The sequence below is a fragment of the Biomphalaria glabrata genome, chromosome 2 (assembly GCF_947242115.1).
Source record: "Biomphalaria glabrata chromosome 2, xgBioGlab47.1, whole genome shotgun sequence".
In the NCBI taxonomy this organism is placed as follows: domain Eukaryota; kingdom Metazoa; phylum Mollusca; class Gastropoda; family Planorbidae; genus Biomphalaria; species Biomphalaria glabrata.
Genome location: NC_074712.1, coordinates 53,513,983 through 53,535,734, shown reverse-complemented (window position 1 = coordinate 53,535,734; position 21,752 = coordinate 53,513,983). Strand labels below are relative to the sequence as shown.

The 21,752-nt window shown below is 35.9% G+C and overlaps 1 protein-coding gene across 5 annotated transcripts in view; it reads right to left on the bottom strand.

Annotated features, from left to right (window-relative positions):
- Nucleotides 1-1,429: 1,429 nt before the first annotated feature.
- The window catches only part of LOC106069364 (uncharacterized), a 30,043-nt gene continuing 9,720 nt past the window's right edge, over nt 1,430-21,752 (bottom strand). For 4 of the 5 annotated variants that reach the window (XM_056021415.1, XM_056021417.1, XM_056021418.1 and 1 more), the window contains exons 3-6: nt 13,253-13,464; nt 8,900-9,086; nt 7,057-7,124; nt 1,430-5,941 (exon numbers count right to left, since the gene is read on the bottom strand). In XM_056021415.1, the coding sequence (XP_055877390.1) occupies nt 5,671-5,941; nt 7,057-7,124; nt 8,900-9,086; nt 13,253-13,464 (738 nt within the window). In that variant the 3' untranslated portion in view covers nt 1,430-5,670. The remainder of the gene's footprint in view (nt 5,942-7,056; nt 7,125-8,899; nt 9,087-13,252; nt 13,465-21,752) is intronic. The other variant, XM_056021419.1, reaches the window with a different exon arrangement.

Here is a 21,752-nt window from a genome sequence, read left to right as displayed (position 1 = left end):
ATTGTGTGATAATGCAAACTTGCTTGTTTTTTTAAATAATCTTTGACAAAAATCAATTCCGTCGGAATCTGTAGTTTAGTAGAGATCAAACAAATGTCGTGGGAGAGGAGCTACTGTTTGTTTGACATGTTTCGGATGTTTCTTCTAATTTGAAGATAATGACATCCAAGTCCAAACCTCCCGCAGGATGACGGGGGTAGCAGCGGATGGGGTTCGAACCAAGCAATAATCGAGACAACCAAAGGACAGTCCAGAGCGCATACCGAATGGCCAGGCAGCCATTCCGATTTGGATCTGACAGTTTTCGTTACCCTGCTAATGGCTGACCTTCAACTATTCCTTAGTCTATTGGACCGGTGGTACACCACTCATGCTCTGTCAAGACTTCATTCCTCTCTTCTACCTTGGCTAGAATCTCAATGACAGGCCCCTGCATTATTTGTTGCTGTCTTCCCACCACTTTCTCGGTCTGCCTCTTCTTCTTTTCCCTAGTACTGTTCCCTGCAGGAGCCCTGAAAACTTCGTGATATGGCCATGCAGTGTAAGGTTTACGTTTTTATGACAGTGGTCACCAGATCATCGTGGGACCCAGTTGTCATTCTGATATTGTTTCGGATTTTCTTAAGTTTAGACACATTCCCTTTTTGGCAAAAAATGTTCTGTGGCCATAGCTACAAAGTCAAAACTTAGTCAAACATAATTGCTCAAAAAAACTTTATTTTTCCACACCTAGATATGTGTTTTTAATTGCACACCTTTGTTCATTTGCTTAGCTGCTTTGTCTATTGTTTCTAAACCTTATCAATAGCATTGAATGAAAGATGATTTTAAAAAAAATAATAAAATGGAACATATAAATACATGCGATCTAGTGTATACCCTTTCTTTGTCAAAGTCTATAGCCTATATTTTTGATTGTTCAATGTATATGTATTGGATAGGCCCCACTCTTTGTCGACAGTTTTGTCTTCAAGAATAACAATATCTCTAAAATAGAATGTAAGAAAAGCACATGCATGTTAAGTGAAATGCAGGTGTTCTATAATTTTATGGCAACACAGACCCTGGATCGACTTGCTGTGAAGTACTGCATTTGTAATCTTGAGAGCCATTCGAATGATCTTTACTTCTTAGATATTTTGGTTGTTAGTTTCTTACGCTCTCTGTGCACAACTTTTGTTTCACACGTTGCGGATAGTCAGGTTGGAAGATTCTTAAAGTATAGCCCAAACCTTCCCGCACGATAACGTGGGATGGGAGTGGACAGGGTTCGAACCCGGGACCGTCGAGACGACAGTCTGGAGCACATTCCACACGCCCAAGCAACTATTTTTACACACCGTTAGCAATACAATTAATTACTGATATATTGCATTGTTTCATGTCATTAGCATTGATAACAATAATAAAAAAAAGACAAAACTCTGAGCACAGTAAAAACATTGTTATTTAACGGAACAAAATTTGTGCAAAAAAAAAGAAAGAAATGGAACAAAACACATACAACAACATTGTCAAATTGTTCAAGAAAAAAATAATTGTTCATTTGAAACTTTTCAAATACCGTAAACAAATTTAAAAAAAAGATTCAACAACAGCTAAAAATGTACAAAGTCAAATTTGTGGGAAATAATTGGAAGAGACTAAATGCTGTTCTACTTTTCTAGATCGTCTGCTAGTATTCTAACTGTACAACATAGACAATGCATAGTGAACTGAAAGATGACCTAATTAGTTGACATTGTGTGACGGTATAGAGTGGTAAATACTGACTAGAATATCAAAGGTGTCTCAGAACATGAAAACAAAATGGATAAAATACAACTGTCAGATGTGTGCCTAGCTGAAACAAATTAGGTCAAACAAATTTAATAAACTTAAATGCACAATCAACTCTGCCAATAATATTTCAGCCATTTTTCTTTCCTACGATGATGCACAAACGTCGTTATTTCCCAAAAGAAGTCTATTGCTAGGTACTAAATAGTGCAAAATAAATAAAATGAAACAAGCAAAATATAATAAATACTTAAAAAAACAAAGGTTACATAAAGGAAAAAACCTCACAATCACATGCCATATATCTCAATACTGCAAAATTTATCTCATCTTTTTTAATATAAGACATAACAAATTAATTACCACTAATTGATAAACTAATTGATTAATTTCTATGACTGATTCAATGTATCGTCTGCTGCAATGAATAATTGTGGCGAAATTTCAATTGGAACCGAGAAAGGGATGAGGGGAAAAAAGTGTAAAAGAATCCACCCGGACAGACAGACGGAATTAATTAATAAAAGCTTTGTAGAAAAACAACATCATTAGTACAGCGTTTCTCAAATAGTTGGAAGCGTTCCCTTGTCAGAGTGAAGTGACTTATTGCCATTCCACTTGATATTCTAGAGTTATCTAGAGTCTAGAAAGATTTTTTTTTGGTCTACAAAAGACTTACAAATTATGTAAGAAATACATCTTCCTAAAGAAAACAACAACGGCTTTAATGAACATTTAATCAGCCTCGTCAATTGGGATTCCAAACCTATTGTAACTATTTATTCATATTTCTTTCTTTCACAGCTATTACCAGACCCCACATCTCACAGCTATTACCAGACCCCACATCTCACAACTCTTCCTAGACCCCACATCTCACAACTCTTCCTAGACCCCACATCTCACAACTCTTCCTAGACCCCACATCTCACAACTCTTCCTAGACCCCACATCTCACAACTCTTCCCAAACCCCACATCTCACAGCTATTCCCAGACCCCACATCTCACAGCTATTACCAGACCCCACATCTCACAGCTGTTCCCAGACCCCACATCTCACAGCTGTTCCCAGACCCCACATCTCACAGCTCCTCTAAGACTCAGCTGTCTGAAGAACGGCGGTCATGAATTTTGTTGTAGTCCATGGTAATAATAAATTACCATTATTTAATTGACCATTTAAAAAATAAACATGATTCTTGTATTGTTTTCGCCAATGAATAATTGTGCTAAGTTTCAACTTGATCAGACAATGGGAGAAATAACGTGTTAAAACATTTTACCAGACAGATAGACAGACAGAGTGAGTTAATATAAGCTCTGTAAAAAGTGTTTATGTACATTTAAAAAAAAACAACTAATTTATTCAGAGTTAAGCACACAAGTGACTTGGTCGGGTTGGGTGCATATAAAAAAATAGGGCAAGTCTAAAATGTGCGAAGTTGGCAGCATTACTAAGAATTCAAACATTGAAGTGCGTAGTATTGAAATTGTTTACAAGATTATTGATCAATAGTATGTACAATAGACATAGACATTGAATCAAGTGAAGTGTATGGCATAATAAGAGATGTATCAATATTTCTATAGGCGATATACTAGGCCTATATTTACATATGAACATATAAATACATATGAGACATGTTATGCGTCTTCGGTTTATCGTGTCTAGAATTACTTGATTATTAAAAGAGAAATAATACACCCATAATTGTTTATGTGTATAAGGTTGAAAGTATTTTATGCAAGAAACATGTGCGATAACAAATGTATCAGTCAAATTATTATATACTTCCTTTAACATAGATTAAATACATTGGACATTAACTTAGACCTAGACGGACCTTGACTGTCCTCGACTGACCTAGGCTGACCTTGACTGTCTACACATTCCTAGACTGACCTTGACTGTCTACACAGTCCTAGACTGACCTACTGACCTTGACTGTCTACACAGTCCTAGACTGACCTTGACTGTCTACACAGTCCTAGACTGACCTTGACTGTCAACACAGTCCTAGACTGACCTTGACTGTCTACACAGTCCTAGACTGACCTTGACTGTCTACACAGTCCTAGACAGACCTAAACGGAATCATCGTCACAAATTTGTGTTGTAGAAAGAAGAAGCGACGATAAAAGACAACTGTGCTAGCACATAAATCTTGAATGGCGATTATCCAAGAGAAATAAGCGAGTACAATGTATAACCCTTTAAATAGTGTAATATATTAAATACTTCTTCAGAGCGGTGTGATATGTGTATATGGAATTTGGATTGTATTGCTTGGTAGAAGGACTAGGCAGAAAGAGAAAAAACATTTTGTTTTGGGTAAAGGCCACATCGAATGGGATTAACTTGTACATGTAGGATACTACTAGGACATTCCTTACATGAAGGACATTTCTTACATGTAGGACATTCCTTCAGAAATGAAGATTATGACGTCCTACCTCGTGCAGCACGGAAGGGAATGGAGACGGTCAGGGTTTGACCTTTGTGACGACATACCCACACGGTCCGGCAGCCATCCCAATTTGGTCACTGGTGTAGTGTTAATAGAATGAACAGTTTGGTCGACCTAAAACATGTTGGGCGTTATCTACTACAGAGATTAGACTTAGATTAGATTAGATTAGATTAGATTAGATAGATAGATAGATAGATAGATAGATAGATAGATAGATAGATAGATAGAAAAGTAGCATAGTACGCAGACATTGTACTGAAGTTGAACTTAACTTGATGAAAGCATATGAAACAGAACTAATTCTTATCAAGTCATTGTCCTGACTCCAGTACATACCACTAAGTAAGACACTTGAAATAGTTCGGACAATGCTGACCAGAAAATATCCCCATGATACCACAAGTTTAAACTGCTTTTAAATTGTTCATCCACATATAGGCAAGAGGCCTACATCCTAGTTTAAGGTGAATCATTTATCTCATGTTTCTTTTCCCCACACTTTCACAATGTGTGTTCCGTTTGTAACTTATTGAGTCTATCTAATGTATTCTGTTGATAGAGTTCATGTATTGAATCTATCTAATGTATTCTGTTGATTGAGTTGATGTATTGATTCTATCTAATGTATTCTGTTGAGTTGATGTATTGATTCTATATATTGTATCCTGTTGATTGAGTTCATGTATTGACTCTATCTAATGTATTCTGTTGATTGAGTTGATTTATTGATAAGATATTTATAAACTAAAAAGGTGTTAACAAAAATGTTTTTGTAGTCATTGAAAATGGTTTGCCTCTGTATGAAATCGTAGAAAGTTTTTTTTTTTTTCAAAATCGATGTGACGTCTAGTCTCCATGTTTTAAGGGACAACACTCAGATATAGAAATTTATGAATAGCGAATAGGTTGCTGGTATTTTAAAGGGATTTTATCTACAACAATATAGAAATATAGATATATGGGAATAATTGCACTAATTTCATCTCCATGGCAACATGCAGCTTAACGTTGTCGTTAGCAACAAGTTGCTTCTGTTAAATTCTAATAATAAGCAGCTATAAAACGAAGTGCTTTCATAGTATTTACAACATAAGCCTACAACCTAAGCCTAGGATGCTACTAGAGTGGCACACACAAATAATATTAACAGCTAGGCTACAGTCATGTTAATCCGAATTTCTCATTTTACATTGCAGGCAATTCAACATTAATGGAAAACACACACACACACACAATCACATTAACACGTAAGCATACTCGTACTCAAACAGTCATTTGTACACAAGCACACGCACACACTGTGACACACACACTCACACCCAATCACATCAACACGTAAGCATACTCGTACTCAAACAGTCATTTGTACACAAACACACGCACACACTGTGACACACACACACACACACACAAGTGATTTACAAAGTCGTTGTTTTCATAGTTTCTGACTGAATGTACTCGTCATAGGAAGGGGGCGGGCTGGGGTCTTCGTTGGGCGTAGCTACGTCTGAGGTCTGAGTCACGATGATGCGGATCGGGTGGTCTTGGGTGTCGAGGTCCTCCTCATTGTAGTCGTCTTCCACTTCATTGGCCGGGTTGCTGTAGGCGTGGACGTAGGTGTCTCGGTAAACGTACTGACCACTGGTCACTACTTCATAGGAGGGAGGGTCATCACTGTACAAACGTGTTCTGAAATGATCCCAAACAAGAGTTTCATGCTATTTGCATTGATACAAAGAGAATACATTTAATACGTGCATTTGTAAGTAGAGCCACTAGCAGAGCTCGTGTTTCCTTCGTTTCTTTAGAAGTAATGTCAATTAAAGGTTTTATAATAAGTCACTAGAATAGTCAAAATGGCAAACAAAATTATATCTTCATCAATAGTGTGAGTTGTTGGTCACAAAAACAAAGAGAGTGATTGAGAGACAAGAGATAGGTGTACTATTATGTCGCTGGAGAGACAAGAGATAGGTATACTGTTATGTCGCTGGAGAGACAAGAGATAGGTGTACTGTTATGTCGCTAGAGAGACAAGAGAGAGATGTACTATTATGTCGCTGGAGAGACAAGAGATAGGTATACTGTTATGTCGCTAGAGAGACAAGAGATAGGTGTACTATTATGTCGCCGGAGAGACAAGAGAGAGATGTCGCTGGAGAGACAAGAGAGAGATGTACTATTATGTCGCTGGAGAGACAAGAGATAGGTGTACTGTTATGTCGCTAGAGGGACAAAAGAGAGATGTACTATTATGTCGCTGGAGAGACAAGAGATAGGTGTACTATTATGTCGCTAGAGAAACAAGAGATAGGTGTACTATTATGTCGCTGGAGAGACAAGAGATAGGTGTACTATTATGTCGCTAGAGAGACAAGAGATAGGTGTACTATTATGTCGCTGGAGAGACAAGAGATAGGTGTACTGTTATGTCGAAGATGAACACTGTATAACGTTTTGTTCTTTGTACTTCTTTCTAAAACTAAAAGAGACTACAATCACTTTCCTAATTAAAACTTTGCTTATCTTATGTATTACTAGCTTATATTTGTTTTATTCACAATCGTTAGAACGCTAGAAAACGTTAAAATATTTTCTACAATTATTGAGCCTTAGCTAGAGACTGGATTGGTGCTACTTATAAGTATAATCATAGTCTAAGCCTAGGCCTCGCTAGTGTTGTTACTGTTGAATGGAAGAACATGAACTGGATGGATGAACTGGATGGATGAACTGAACAAGAAATGATTGGGTGGGTGGACAGGAGTACGCTACAAGTTGTGGATGTCATAAGATTGACCAACCTGGAAGAAACATGATAAAGATCGGCAACTTCCATATCACAAAGGCTGAAAGTTGAATTGTTTGGTAACTGGGGAGAGAAAACGTTCAATGGCTCGTTCATAAAAGTGACTTAAAAATGTCCCTAACTATTTTTTGGTTTTATCTACACCACTAAATAAGTTGATCACCTAGCTACTTCAGCTTTATTGACATTTATTGTCGCGCTATATAAAAGTTATTTTTAAAAAATGTAAATCTAGCTTACGTTGGAATGAGAGAATGACTACGCATTGGATATGGTTCAATGAATGATTAAGATGGGACCAATAGACATATCCCTTTTCCCTGTACATAGATAACAGGCTATGTCTTGTGATTGCATGTGCCTACAACATCCTTGGGGCTAACTAATCCATTATATTTTAGCCATTTGCAGTTATAATCTCTAGTTTATATAAACAGTTGGTAAATTTAAATGATAATGACCTGAGCTATTTGATAGAGATTTTATGGTAGGCCTAGGCCTAATGGGAATTAATAGTTTATTCAGTGACCCATTCAATAATAACATATTGTACAATATCCTTTTCAATAAACAGTTGATTATAAAGAATCTAGTCAATGTTTCTTGTGTTATTGTTCTGATTTGAACTAAAACATGTCAAAAATCAGTCATGACCCTTTAGCAGAAGCATCTCCTAACATTTAACTAGCTCATACAGACTCGCGTATATATCTTGTCATTGTTACTGTTGTATTATAGCTATTATTATCGTTATTATTATGACATATATTTTCCATATATTCAATCTACTTTATTACTCTTAAATAGTTTAAGTGAAACAAAATATAATTAAATTAAATGACATGAGATTTGCAAACAACTGCTACAAAAACATAAAAACACTTACATCTAGTATGTAGCAAATAATAACTTTCTTTTAAAAAAAGTCTCCTAAAAAGAAGACAAGAACAGACATGAAATCTAGACGACAGAGTGAACACAACAGTCAAACCTCATTAACTCTGACGTATCATAAAATAAAGTCTCGCATGACTCACACCAATAAAAAATATGGGTTTAAATACCTTTTAAAAAGTAATTGGTAATATGTTGAATTAATAAAGTAATAACGCATGGGTCCTACTAATAGATAAGTCAGAAGCGTGGTTGTGTTAACAAGGTTTTAGTGTAGAGTGTTAATAAATGCAGCCACAATTCACAGCAAGAACACAATGAACAGGATACTTTGATTCAACATCAGGTTATACATTGACTTACGTTACAGGACACACAGAGCTGATAGATAACACACATTACAGGACACACTGAATAAAAAGACGACACACCTACATAACGCACACTGCTGACAGACAACACACGTTACAGGATAGACAGCCCAGACAGATAACACACATTAAGGGACAAACATAACTGACAGATGGCACACGTTACGTGACACATAGAACTGACACATGACACACATTACAGAACACAGGACAGACAGTTGACACACGTTACAGAATTTACAACACATACAGATGGCACATATTAAATGAAACACAGAACTGACAGATGACACACGTTACGTGACACATAGAACTGACAGATAATACACGTTAAAGGACACAGAGAGCTGACAGATGACATACATTACATGATAGAAGAGACAAATAAAACACTTTACAGAGCTGACAAATGACACATTACAGAACACAAAAGAAACTGATGACACGTTACAGGACACACAGAACAGACATGACACGCTACAGGATAGATAGAACTGACAGAGCCCACGCCTTGCAGGACACAGAAGTCAGATGACACATGTTACAGAAAAACAGAACATTCAGATCACACACACGAACAGTCAGGCACTCCCAGTCGGGGCTCACGGCAAATATTGGTCGGCTGTAGATCTCCCTAATGTACCGGCGCAGTAAGGAGCGTCGACGTGCAGACATAGTCCTCCGCCGAGGCCAGAGTCTGCTGAGAGCACCCCTGGCCATCACAAGAACCCCTGCAGCTATAAGGACTGGCCCCGCGTACCTGAGGAACAAAAGAGCACAGCTTATAACCAAGCCTTTGAAAAATCAGATATTTTCACATTCAAACAGAAAGTCAAGTTGTAAACATTTTGTCTCCGGAATAATGACAACTTAAAAACAAGAAAAACATTTTAAAAAATACATTTTTTATTAAGACAATACCCCATTATACAACGCAAAATGTAATACCCCCCCCCCCCCACACACACACACAAAGTTACAAAGACAGTTGTGTGGAAACACAAACTCAAATTCGGCCGCCGAAGTGTTCCACCCAGTCAGATAAAAAGGCAGGTTTCAATATTTTCAGAAAGAATATCAGAATGAAATTCTATCAAAGGCAAATGTCAGAGAAAAAGGTTGACAGATCTTGTGTGGTGCCCCAACGGTCCAGCAGACCAATCGATAGGTGAAAGTGAAATGTAGTTCAATGTAAATCTGGCTTACAAATGTCATATAATGAATATCTAATTGATCTAATTAATTATGAAAAAAATGCTTGCATAGTTGATTTTGAAAATTAAATTTTTCGCTTTCAGAAAAGAAAAAAAATTACTGATGCATAGAACTTTGAATGTTCTAAAATATCATGATGTCGGATTTTCAATATCTTTTTTAGTTTACGAGATCTAAACGGGACGGACGAACGGACGGACCACACAAAACTAATAGCATCTATTACCATGGCTGACTACGCCATGATTTAAAAAAAAATTATTATTGAATAATTCCAATGATAAGCCTTTAAATCGAGACCTAGAAGACGATACGCAAAACTTTCCTGAACATTAGGTCTACTCTTGAATCAATAATGCCTTACATTCGAAAATTCCCGAAAGCGATTGTCCTTTCAAAATCGATGTTGGATCTAGACCTATATTTAGTCTCTAGACAAAGTTACATTTATTTATTTTTTACTTTGAAAAATTATAACTGGTCAAACTAGGGTTTTCCCCATGTGGCTAACGAGCTAGTTATTCTATATTCAGCAAAGTACATCAACTGTTAAAGCGTTTGTGTCGTTTTATATATGTGTGAGATCCACCAATCCTGATATTTCCATGAAAGAGTGACTTGAATAAAGTATTGTAATAAATTTATGGTTTTAACGTTGTTCTTTACCCAATAGAATACTAGTGATCTTCAGTTATAAGAATCTTTCTTTCTCTTTCTCTCTCTCTCTCTCTCTCTTTCTTTCTCTCTCCATCTCTCTTCCTCTATTTCTTTCTGTGTCTCTATCCCTCCCTCTCTTTCTCTCTCATTCTCTCTATCTCTCTTTCTCGTCCTTTCTTTCTATCTCTCTCTTTATTTCTTTCTCTCTCCCTCTCAATCTCTTTTTCTCTCTCTCTCTCTCCATCTCTATTTCTCTCTTTCCATCTATCTTTCTTTTTATGTACCTCTATTCCTCTCTCTCTTTCTTTCTGTCTCTTTCTTTCTCTCTCGTTCTTTCTTTCTCTCTCTCTCTCTCCACCTCTTTCTTTCTCTCTCTCTTTCTTTGTCTCTATCGCAGCCTTTCTTTCTATATATATATATATATATATATATATATATATATATATATATATATATATATATATATATATATATATATATATGCACGACACGTGTTCCTAGTTCCTATGTGTACATCCAATAAAAGGGAGCTATACATTCCTTGCAATCTATTTTTGTTTTGAACTTGTGAAGAAATCGTCAACTAATATGGCTGACGTCTGAACATGACTTCTAATTGTTAGATAGAGATTTTGGTCGACATTTTATAGGAGCAATGATCAAAATGTACTCTGGCACATTCATTATGGGCCAATTGTGGCGCGAATCAATCAGTAAAGGGTTTCAGGGATAACTTATTTTAGGGTAGTCATTTTGAACATCTGTACATCTACGTAGTAGTGCATTTGATCTTAACAACGAAAAACATTGTAAACTTCTGGTTGCGAAAGGCCGTTTTACCATCGCTAACATTTCAAGCTTGACAAACATGATTCAAATACAAGATCTGAAGTTGACAGTTTCATTTGTTTGCGTTCATTTAGAATGAAAAAGAAATCTATTCTGAAGAGGCTTTTGTAAAATACAAAAAAAAAGAAATACCAAACTGTAACTAGAGTCACGCTACATTTTAATCATAGAGGAGACCATAGACTTATATTATATCTAGACTGGAAATAGGAAACAAATTCTTATCCACGATTGATCGATTCACAGACCTGTATATATGTGCGTAACACTTTTTCAAGCTGTAAGGAAGTCGCCCCAATCAATCTTTTCTGTTTTAGAAAAGTAATGATCTTTAGTTTTCAAAGTTTAGAAATAACGCAAAATCATTTATCGGATTTTCTTTAGAAGAGGCAATTAATCATAGAACCATATTTCACGCAAATTTATTTTAAAAAAGCATTTCCTGTTAGTTTCCATTGATATAATGTTTCAAAAATCCTATATCGAAATAATTCATGTATGTTGATTTTAATCATCTTATGTAAATTTAATTAGATTAATTACTTAGACCTTTCTAGATTTTGTATCTAAAAATTGCAAAATAATAATTATGATGTTATTATTTGTGATGTTCAATTACTAGATCTAGATCTACAAATTAAATTATATGTTAAAAAGGTTAGGGTTGAAAACAAATCTTTACATCTTATAACTTCTTTACAAAACAACCCCTTGTTTAAACTAAAAAAAAAAAAATCACATATTTTGAAGTGTTAAATGATCTCCATGTCCAGTCTAGATATAATATATGTAAGTCTATGATTTTAACATAGTAAACTGGTCATTATGAACATTTTAAATGTAAAGTCCGCTTTAATCAATAAAATAGAGAAACATTATTTACACAGAAAAACAAAAGAGAAAGCGATATAGAAAGGCGTAGATGCGCTCTAAGGAAACCCAAAGAAAAAAAAATTAAAGAAGAAAAACATTAAAAAATACACTTTTTAAAACAGACAATACCTCCATTGTACAACTTATTAGATCTATTAAGATCTAGTTGAAATCTAGAGCTACTTCTAGATCTAGAAACTACATGTAATCTATATTAGATTTACGTACAAAAAAAAAATATTAGTAAAGCTCAGATATTCTGTGGTTGACTACGCCATGTATGTTTTTTTCCCCCAAGTCTAGTCATGCTAATTTTAGATTTATTTATTTTTAACTTTGAAAAATTATAACGGTCAAACTAGAGTTTTTTCCGTGTGGTCGAGAGCTAGTCATTCCTTTCTCAGCCATATGCATCAACTGTGAAATTTCTAGGAAAATCGTTAGAGCTGTTTTATGAGATCAGCTGTCCAGATTCCTGCCGGGTCCAGTTTCCTGGATCCAGGTTCCATGAAGGAGTGACTTGAATAGAGGCATTATAAAAACAGAAGGTCCGGAGAAATGTCCAGATAAAATGTCTATGATGCTAGATTAAACTATCACATTTGGTAACTAAATAGCTCACAAGTAGCAGCTGAGAGCTTCCTATAAACTCTTCTGCTTTAAATGCCGCTAGTTAGCTGCCTATTTGTTTTTAGTTGCGTCTTGGCTCTACAATCATATCATAATTTATCTACACGCTCTGTACCCTTTCAGATCTTGTGATCTATAGGGCAGATGATGTTAAGATCATCTGGGTTTTTTTTTTTTGGCCAACAGTTAACGAGCAAGGTGTCATGTGACTAGCACAACGACCAACCGCCTTTACTTTCCCCAACTAAAGTCAGGCACCCATTTGGGTTGGGTTGTCTCAGGGGGTCCCTAAAAATCCCGGCATTCAAAATCAGTCTTCACCGAGACTTAAACCCAGGACCCCAGGTTCGGAAGTCAAGCGCTTAACCACTCAGCCACCGCGCCCCCCCCCCATATAAATGCTCTATTACATATTAAATAATTATCCAATAAACTTATTGTTATTACAATATGCACTCCAATTAGCAACGCCTTTATCATGGATCCCTGCAATTGTATCTTACTTAGGCTTATCTATTTTTACGAGGCCTAACTTTTTCTTTTCATCCAAGTTTCTTTTATTATCAAATATTATTTTGAGTGTCATTTGTTTGACCAAATTTGTCAATATTTTAAGCGATACTCGTAGGACGTAAGTATCTTCTCTTTTTAAGGATTGCTTGTAATTCATAAGATGTGATAAGATTCAAATTCTCAGCGTACCGCTCTTTGTTTTCGCTACTTGTCCCGTCCAAGTTTTGAAAGGTCAGCGATGTGATGATGACTCCGACGACTAAAAGAAGGCAACCGGAAATGATGTAACAAAGAGAGTTGCCCAGAAGATAGCTGCAGGGGTTGGACGCTGCCGGGTACCTCGAAGACTCAATCTCTGAGGCTCGCCGCCATCTTATGACAGTTTGCATCATAGGCGACACCTGGGAATAAGTAAAACGTAACGAAGAAAGACATTAAATTTGTATCAAATAATTAGTAGTTGAAATAAGTCAAAATATAGGCCTATAGGGCTATAGGCTACGAAATAAAGTATCACCCTCTATAAATATGACTAAATTATTACAGATAAAAGAGAAATTTGGACAGGGGGGCTATATAAGGAGCCTATTAGGCTATATAACACACTATCATGGTATTTCTTCAGGGGTGGACTGACTATAAGGGCATTCGGGCAAATGCCCGGTGGGACGGAAACCAAACGGTCAGGCCACCAAAAGGGCCTCATGAATGTCACTATAGATCTTAAAGGTTTTATAATACTCTCTTGTAAAAGGGGTCCTCTGAACGGCGGATTTAAAAAAAAAAGTTTTTACGGACTCAACAGTGTAATGCTAATTTAATCTGAACACATTTTCCGAAATAATTTAATAGCCTACATCTGTAGACAGTGCTACTAGTAAGTTTGATCCTTTTAGGACCTACAGGCGTAACGATTAAAAATCGACATAAGACCTATATTCCAGATTACATGCAGATAGATCATAGCATACACGCCTAGAGTAATAGAAGAGCGTTAACTTAGTGTTTAAGAGGATGTTACACTAATATTGTGTCCCTTAGTTTTGTAAGCGTGTTATACTTATATTATGTCTGCTAGTATTGAATAATCCAGGCTAATTAAGTACATTTGTAAAAGTTATCATTTCCAATGGGAATAAAAAGAATTAAACATTAATTTAAAAAAAAAATAGAGCTAAACAAATTTCCAACAATGACAAGTTTTTAAAAGTAATTCAATTCAGTCTGTTTACTGAAGACATTTACTATTCTATGTCTGAATCGGATTCAATCGCCACATTGTTTATGATAAAATAAACATTACACTATTTCTTGTACCTAATAAAACATGAATCAATAAAAAATTAAAAAATTAGTTAATTAATTTTTAGTAATTAATTATTTTGTTTGTAATCGAAAAAGCGAAATAAATGATACTTATTGAGATAATTGGCTGTATATGTGAAGTTTTTCCCTCTAGTACATTTTGCACACGTTTTTTTTTCCATTTCCCATTCAATTTTGCATAATTATTTATAGACGACGGCGATACATGAATCAATAATAATAATAAAATAACCAATTAGTTTATCAATTAGTGATAATTAATTTTGCTTGTTTGCACTTTGTTTTTATGTTTACAATTCTTCCCCTCATCTAGAAAAATAAATGACAATGAAATGTTGTTGAGTTTCCCCAAAACAATGTCATTGTCTTCCCATTGGGTAGATTGGAACGAGGACGCAAAAAGTGCATTGTAATCTTAAGGTCTCGGTAATACTTGACTTATAGAGTAGTTGAACTTCTTGAAGAGTAACGGATGGATGTCACACTTTATGTATTATTTAATAACTCTATTTATATTAGATGACACTCTATGTCTTCTGTAATATAATTTGCATTGTCTTTTTACTACAAACATTACGGTATTAAATATATAAAGCTTAAAAAATATACTCTTGAGGTCAAAGCAGCGATTTAAGCTGGAAAGTCTTCTTGATATTTTTCACCTTCACTTTCACCTTTAATTTAGTCTGTCGAACCATTGGGGCACCACACATGATCTGTCGACTGTCTTTCTTCATTCCTCTCTGTCTTTTGCCTTGGGTAGAATTTCATTCACTGACAGGCCTGTCCATTCTTTTATGATGTCTTCTCGTCTAGTTCTCTGTCTGCCTCTTCTTCTTTTTCCTGGTACTGTTCGCTGAAGGAAGGTATTTGCCATGAGGACCTTGTGATATGGCCATAGAGTTTATTTTGCGATTTTTTTTTTGACAATGGTTAGCAGGTCATCGTGGGGTCCAGCTGTATTATAAATTTTGTTTCTAATTTCTTGTGTTGTGATGCGGTCTTTAGTTTCTTTTAGTGTAATCTAATAAGCTCGCCTTGTATGTCTCACATTCAACTAGACCTTGATTCAAAACGATGAAAGAAACTAGACTCGAACGATGAAAGAAACTAGACTCGAACGATGAAAGAAACTAGACTCGAACAATGAAAGAAACTAGACTCGAACGATGGAAGAAACTAGACTCGAACGATGAAAGAAACTAGACTCGAACTTCCCACTTGTTAATGTTATGCAGGTCTAAAACAGTTGAAAACATCAAATAGCATGGTGCTAACATTAGACTCCATACACTTATATAACTGTTTATCTACATACAAATCTTCTCAGCAGTCGGATAGTATTATTGTGTAAAGGACAAAACTAGAACGTCACTACACATTCACAGCAACAAGGCAGACAATCAAAAGTAGAAATTGAAATACACACAGGGCATTAGAGTGTAACGATATTTAGTTAGAGTCAGTTTAGATCGATACAGATCTGAGATTTTAGTAACACTTTGTGGAGGCCAAGTGAAGCGCATCTAACAGAAAGTCAAAGAGATACCCATCTACGCAAACAATACCTGATAGTTTCAATTTGACAGTTAATACATACAAAGGAAGACTTTGGTGTAGACTAAGAAAGAAAGAATTCAGATATAGACCGAGAGAAAGAGAGAGAGAGAGAGGGAGAGAGGGAGGAGATTAAAGTTCTGGACTTAGAAGAGCAATACAGCGCATCAATCGATAGACTCTCATAATTCATGACCATATTTTGCAGGCTTCTTCTTTCAACCGTTTCTTTGGTTTTTTATTGCTCCTTTTTTTCTTTCTCTTTTTATCTCTCTCTCTCTTTCTTTTTCTCTGTCTTACAGACAACTTGTAAAAATGTTTCTTTTAAAAAAGCAATCGTCTAGAATACGTTTTGACTAGTTGAATGAATGTCAAGGCCATACCCCATCTCGTCAAGTCGTATGTCGATCACTTTATTAATTTCCAGCTCTAGGAGAACATGTCAGCTTCCTAATAACATGTCTTTGTGGAGCCAGTACGAAGTAGCGTAGATAGCTTTTTTTCCAGGAGGATAAGAAATGAGAAATATAGGCTAGTGCTGTAGTTTGACCTCAATCTAGGACTCGTGGGTTTGATTTCTTTACGAATGACATCTGGACTTCTTGACCATCCCAAGTCCTCCAGTTGTGCCCGGGCCAAAGTGTATTTAAATTATACTATCTAGCACCTGAACAATATTCTATAGCCTAGATTCTATAGCCTAGATCAGTGATTCCCCAAATGTGTTCCGCGGAACCTTAGTGTTCCAGGCCCGAATATATGTTCCAGAACTACCGGAATAATAAACTAGTAGGCCACCATGTGAATTAATCTCTCTAAAAAAATAAGCTAAGTATATCGCTAAATACTTTGAATGTGCGAAGTGTTCCGTTAAGGAAAATGTTTGAGAAACACTGGTCTAGACAGTAAGATGGAATAGAATAGGAACAAATATCCACTACACTGTAGAGCTGTACATTGTCGATGAAGAGTTCTCTGTCCTCAAACAACGCAACACAGAACAGATTTTCGATAAATGGTTTTGGTTGGAATGGCTTTGAGAACTAGACTTGAACAAATCAATGAGTATCATTAGATGTATTCATTCTTCAAGATCTGAATAAGAAATAAATCTAATCATTATTTAAATTCAATAACACCTCTAAACAAATACACGACTCCTCTAGAGTGCACTATTGCTATTTAAATATATGGAACTATTTTGTTACTCTTTTAGACAATACTGTAGTGATTCATTGAATTGGGTTTTCTATCCTACAAGTCTACCATCTAATCAAGTATGCCACTCTCTTAAGTCTACTTGTAATTCGTGTCAAAGCAGAGAAGAAATGAGTTCACAATTTGAAACTCAACATGATCTTTCTTTTGTTTTACTAAATAGTTCAAGAACACGCAAAGAAGTATATCAAAGATAGATTGACCCGGAAAGGTCTATTAAAAATAGTATTACACTCAATAGTCTTATATAGGTGTCTTATTAAGTCTTCAGAAATATAAGCAATGAAAGTACCCTGTCAAATCTCCGGACTTGTAAGAAATAACATGGCACCTTCAGGTTTTTCAATCTTCAGACACAAATCAGATGGCTGAATAAAGTTAATTATCAATTTGAGTTTACCACCATAAACCAAACAATGTCAAGGACACTCAACTGAACCGTTGCCAACTAAATAAAGAACTGAACTCTATTTCTAACACAGTGTATAGCAGTTGATCGTCGTATCAAATTTCCTTTATTGCCACTAATTAGTTGCCCAGTTGTTATCAAATACGTTATAAGTCTTACAGTGAACGTTTGATGCTTCATCCCTAGAGAAATGATTTTCTGTTACAACTGGAAGAGCCAACGAAAATCGATTAACTTATTAAGTTAGAAGTATTTTTAATAGTTTATACATTCGAATTCGGTTAATAATCCCAACGGTTAATCGGACCAGCCGACCAGAACGATAGTGTCCGGATGTGGTCCGATTAACCAGATGTGCCTGTAATTGGGAATGAAGAGACCAGAAAGTAAAACTGTTTTCTAGTCATATGTTGGACATGTTTAGGAAGTTCTTTCCGAGTTGAAGAGAGTTACATCCAAGCCCGACTAGCTCTCAAAACCATGGGGGATGGCATCGAGCAGGGTTCAAACCCAGGACTAACAAGAAAAAAAAGTGAACCGATCTCTTTGGTATGACAAATGTTGTTAGAACATTAACAGTACTTCAAGGAAAGCACGTGGTGACCCTATCAGGACGGCCAAGTAGGATGTACTTATGAATGTGTAGGATGTACTTATGAATGTGTAGGATGTACTTATGAATGTGTAGAATGTACTCCTGAATGTGTAGGATGTTATTATGAATGTGTAGGATGTACTTATGAATGTGTAGAATGTACTCCTGAATGTGTAGGATGTACTTATGAATGTGTAGGATGTACTCCTGAATGTGTAGGATGTACTTATGAATGTGTAAAATGTACTTATGAATGTGTAGGATGTACTTATGAATGTGTAGGATGTACTTATGAATGTGTAGGATGTACTCCTGAATGTGTAGGATGTACTCCTGAATGTGTAGGATGTACTTATGAATGTGTAGGATGTACTCCTGAATGTGTAGGATGTACTCCTGAATGTGTAGGATGTACTTATGAATGTGTACGATGTACTTATGAATGTGTAGGATGTACTTATGAATGTGTAGGATGTACTTATGAATGTGTAGGATGTACTTATGAATGTGTACGATGTACTTATGAATGTGTAGAATGTACTTATGAATGTGTAGAATGTACTTATGAATGTGTAGGATGTACTTATGAATGTGTAGGATGTACTTATGAATGTGTAGGATGTACTTATGAATGTGTAGGATGTACTCGTGAATGTGTAGGATGTACTTATGAATGTGTAGGATGTACTTATGAATGTGTAGGATGTACTTATGAATGTGTAGGATGTACTTATGAATGTGTAGGATGTTCTCCTGAATGTGTAGGATGTACTTATGAATGTGTAGGATGTACTCGTGAATGTGTTGGATGTACTTATGAATGTGTAGGATGTACTTATGAATGTGTAGGATGTACTTATGAAAGTGTAGGATGTACTTATAAATGTGTACGATGTACTTATGAATGTGTAGGATGTACTCGTGAATGTGTAGGATGTACTCCTGAATGTGTAGGATGTATTCATGAATGTGTAGGATGTACTCGTGAATGTGTAGGATGTACTCGTGAATGTGTAGGATGTACTCGTGAATGTGTAGGATGTACTTATGAATGTTTAGGAGGTATTCATGAATGTGTAGGATGTACTTATGAATGTGTAGGATGTACTCCTGAATGTGTAGGATGTATTCATGAATGTGTAGGATGTACTCGTGAATGTGTAGGATGTACTCGTGAATGTGTAGAATGTAATCGTGAATGTGTAGGATGTACTTATGAATGTGTAGGATGTATTCATGAATGTGTAGTATGTATATATGAATGTGTAGGATGTATTCATGAATGTGTAGGATGTACTTATGAATGTGTAGGATGTACTTATGAATGTGTAGGATGTACTTATGAATGTGTAGGATGTACTCGTGAATGTGTAGGATGTACTCCTGAATGTGTAGGATGTATTCATGAATGTGTAGGATGTACTCGTGAATGTGTAGGATGTACTCGTGAATGTGTAGGATGTACTCGTGAATGTGTAGGATGTACTTATGAATGTTTAGGAGGTATTCATGAATGTGTAGGATGTACTTATGAATGTGTAGGATGTACTCCTGAATGTGTAGGATGTATTCATGAATGTGTAGGATGTACTCGTGAATGTGTAGGATGTACTCGTGAATGTGTAGAATGTAATCGTGAATGTGTAGGATGTACTTATGAATGTGTAGGATGTATTCATGAATGTGTAGGATGTACTTATGAATGTGTAGGATGTATTCATGAATGTGTAGGATGTACTTATGAATGTGTAGGATGTACTTATGAATGTGTAGGATGTACTTATGAATGTGTAGGATGTACTTATGAATGTGTAGGATGTACTTATGAATGTGTAAGATGTACTTATGAATGTGTAGGATGTACTCCTGAATGTGTAGGATGTACTTATGAATGTGTAGGATGTACTCGTGAATGTGTAGGATGTATTCATGAATGTGTAGGATGTACTCGTGAATGTGTAGGATGTACTCGTGAATGTGTAGAATGTACTCGTGAATGTGTAGGATGTACTTATGAATGTGTAGGATGTATTCATGAATGTGTAGGATGTACTTATGAATGTGTAGGATGTATTCATGAATGTGTAGGATGTACTTATGAATGTGTAGGATGTACTTATGAATGTGTAGGATGTACTTATGAATGTGTAGGATGAACTTATGAATGTGTAGGATGTACTTATGAATGTGTAAGATGTACTTATGAATGTGTAGGATGTACTCCTGAATGTGTAGGATGTACTTATGAATGTGTAGGAGGTACTCCTGAATGTGTAGGATGTACTTATGAATGTGTAGGATGTACTTATGAATGTGTAGGATGTACTTATGAATGTGTAGGATGTACTTATGAATGTGTAGGATGTACTCCTGAATGTGTAGGATGTACTTATGAATGTGTAGGATGTACTTATGAATGTGTAGGATGTACTTATGAATGTGTAGGATGTACTCCTGAATGTGTAGGATGTACTTATGAATGTGTACGATGTACTTATGAATGTGTAGGATGAACTTATGAATGTGTAGGATGTACTTATGAATGTGTAGGATGTACTTATGAATGTGTAGGAGGTACTTCTGAATGTGTAGGATGTACTCCTGAATGTGTAGGATGTACTTATGAATGTGTAGGATGTACTTATGAATGTGTAGGAGGTACTCCTGAATGTGTAGGATGTACTCCTGAATGTGTAGGATGTACTTATGAATGTGTAGGATGTACTTATGAATGTGTAGGATGTACATATGAATGTGTAGGATGTACTCCTGAATGTGTAGGAGGTACTTATGAATGTGTAGGAGGTACTTATGAATGTGTAGGAGGTACTTATGAATGTGTAGGAGGTACTTATGAATGTGTAGGATGTACTTATGAATGTGTAGGAGGTACTCCTGAATGTGTAGGATGTACTTATGAATGTGTAGGATGTACTTATGAATGTGTAGGATGTACTTATGAATGTGTAGGATGTACTCCTGAATGTGTAGGATGTACTTATGAATGTGTAGGAGGTACTCCTGAATGTGTAGGATGTACTTATGAATGTGTAGGATGTACTTATGAATGTGGCTTGGATACAACCGTTGTCTATGACAAAGTACGGTAACTCGTCCTCAATAGTCTGTATTCCTCTTCAATGTTTCGGATCCCCCCCCCCCATTGTATATAGGCAACGGCGCATGCGTGTAAAATCGATTTTCAAGATAAAGATAAAAACGACAATTTGTCTCGATACTTGTAGAAATTGCACTGTTAGCCTGTCCTACTTTAGGTAGAGTATACTTTCACACTTTGTAGTCTTATCATTGATGTGGAAATATTTCATCTGTATGCATTACATTAGCTCTCGTGAAACTACTGAACAAAAAAAAAACAAACTAAAAAATGCCAAAAGGTACAACAGATATTGACATTTGAGAGTTTGACAAACTCACTTCAACTCGAATGAACTAGACCCTAAGACAACACATTGTAGTTAAACAGTTCAACTTAAACATGGATGGCTGTGTGGTTTGCTCTGTCGAACTCTCAGGTTTTGGCTAGGTCGCCATCATCTTCAAATCTGAAGGATTTTTCTAAA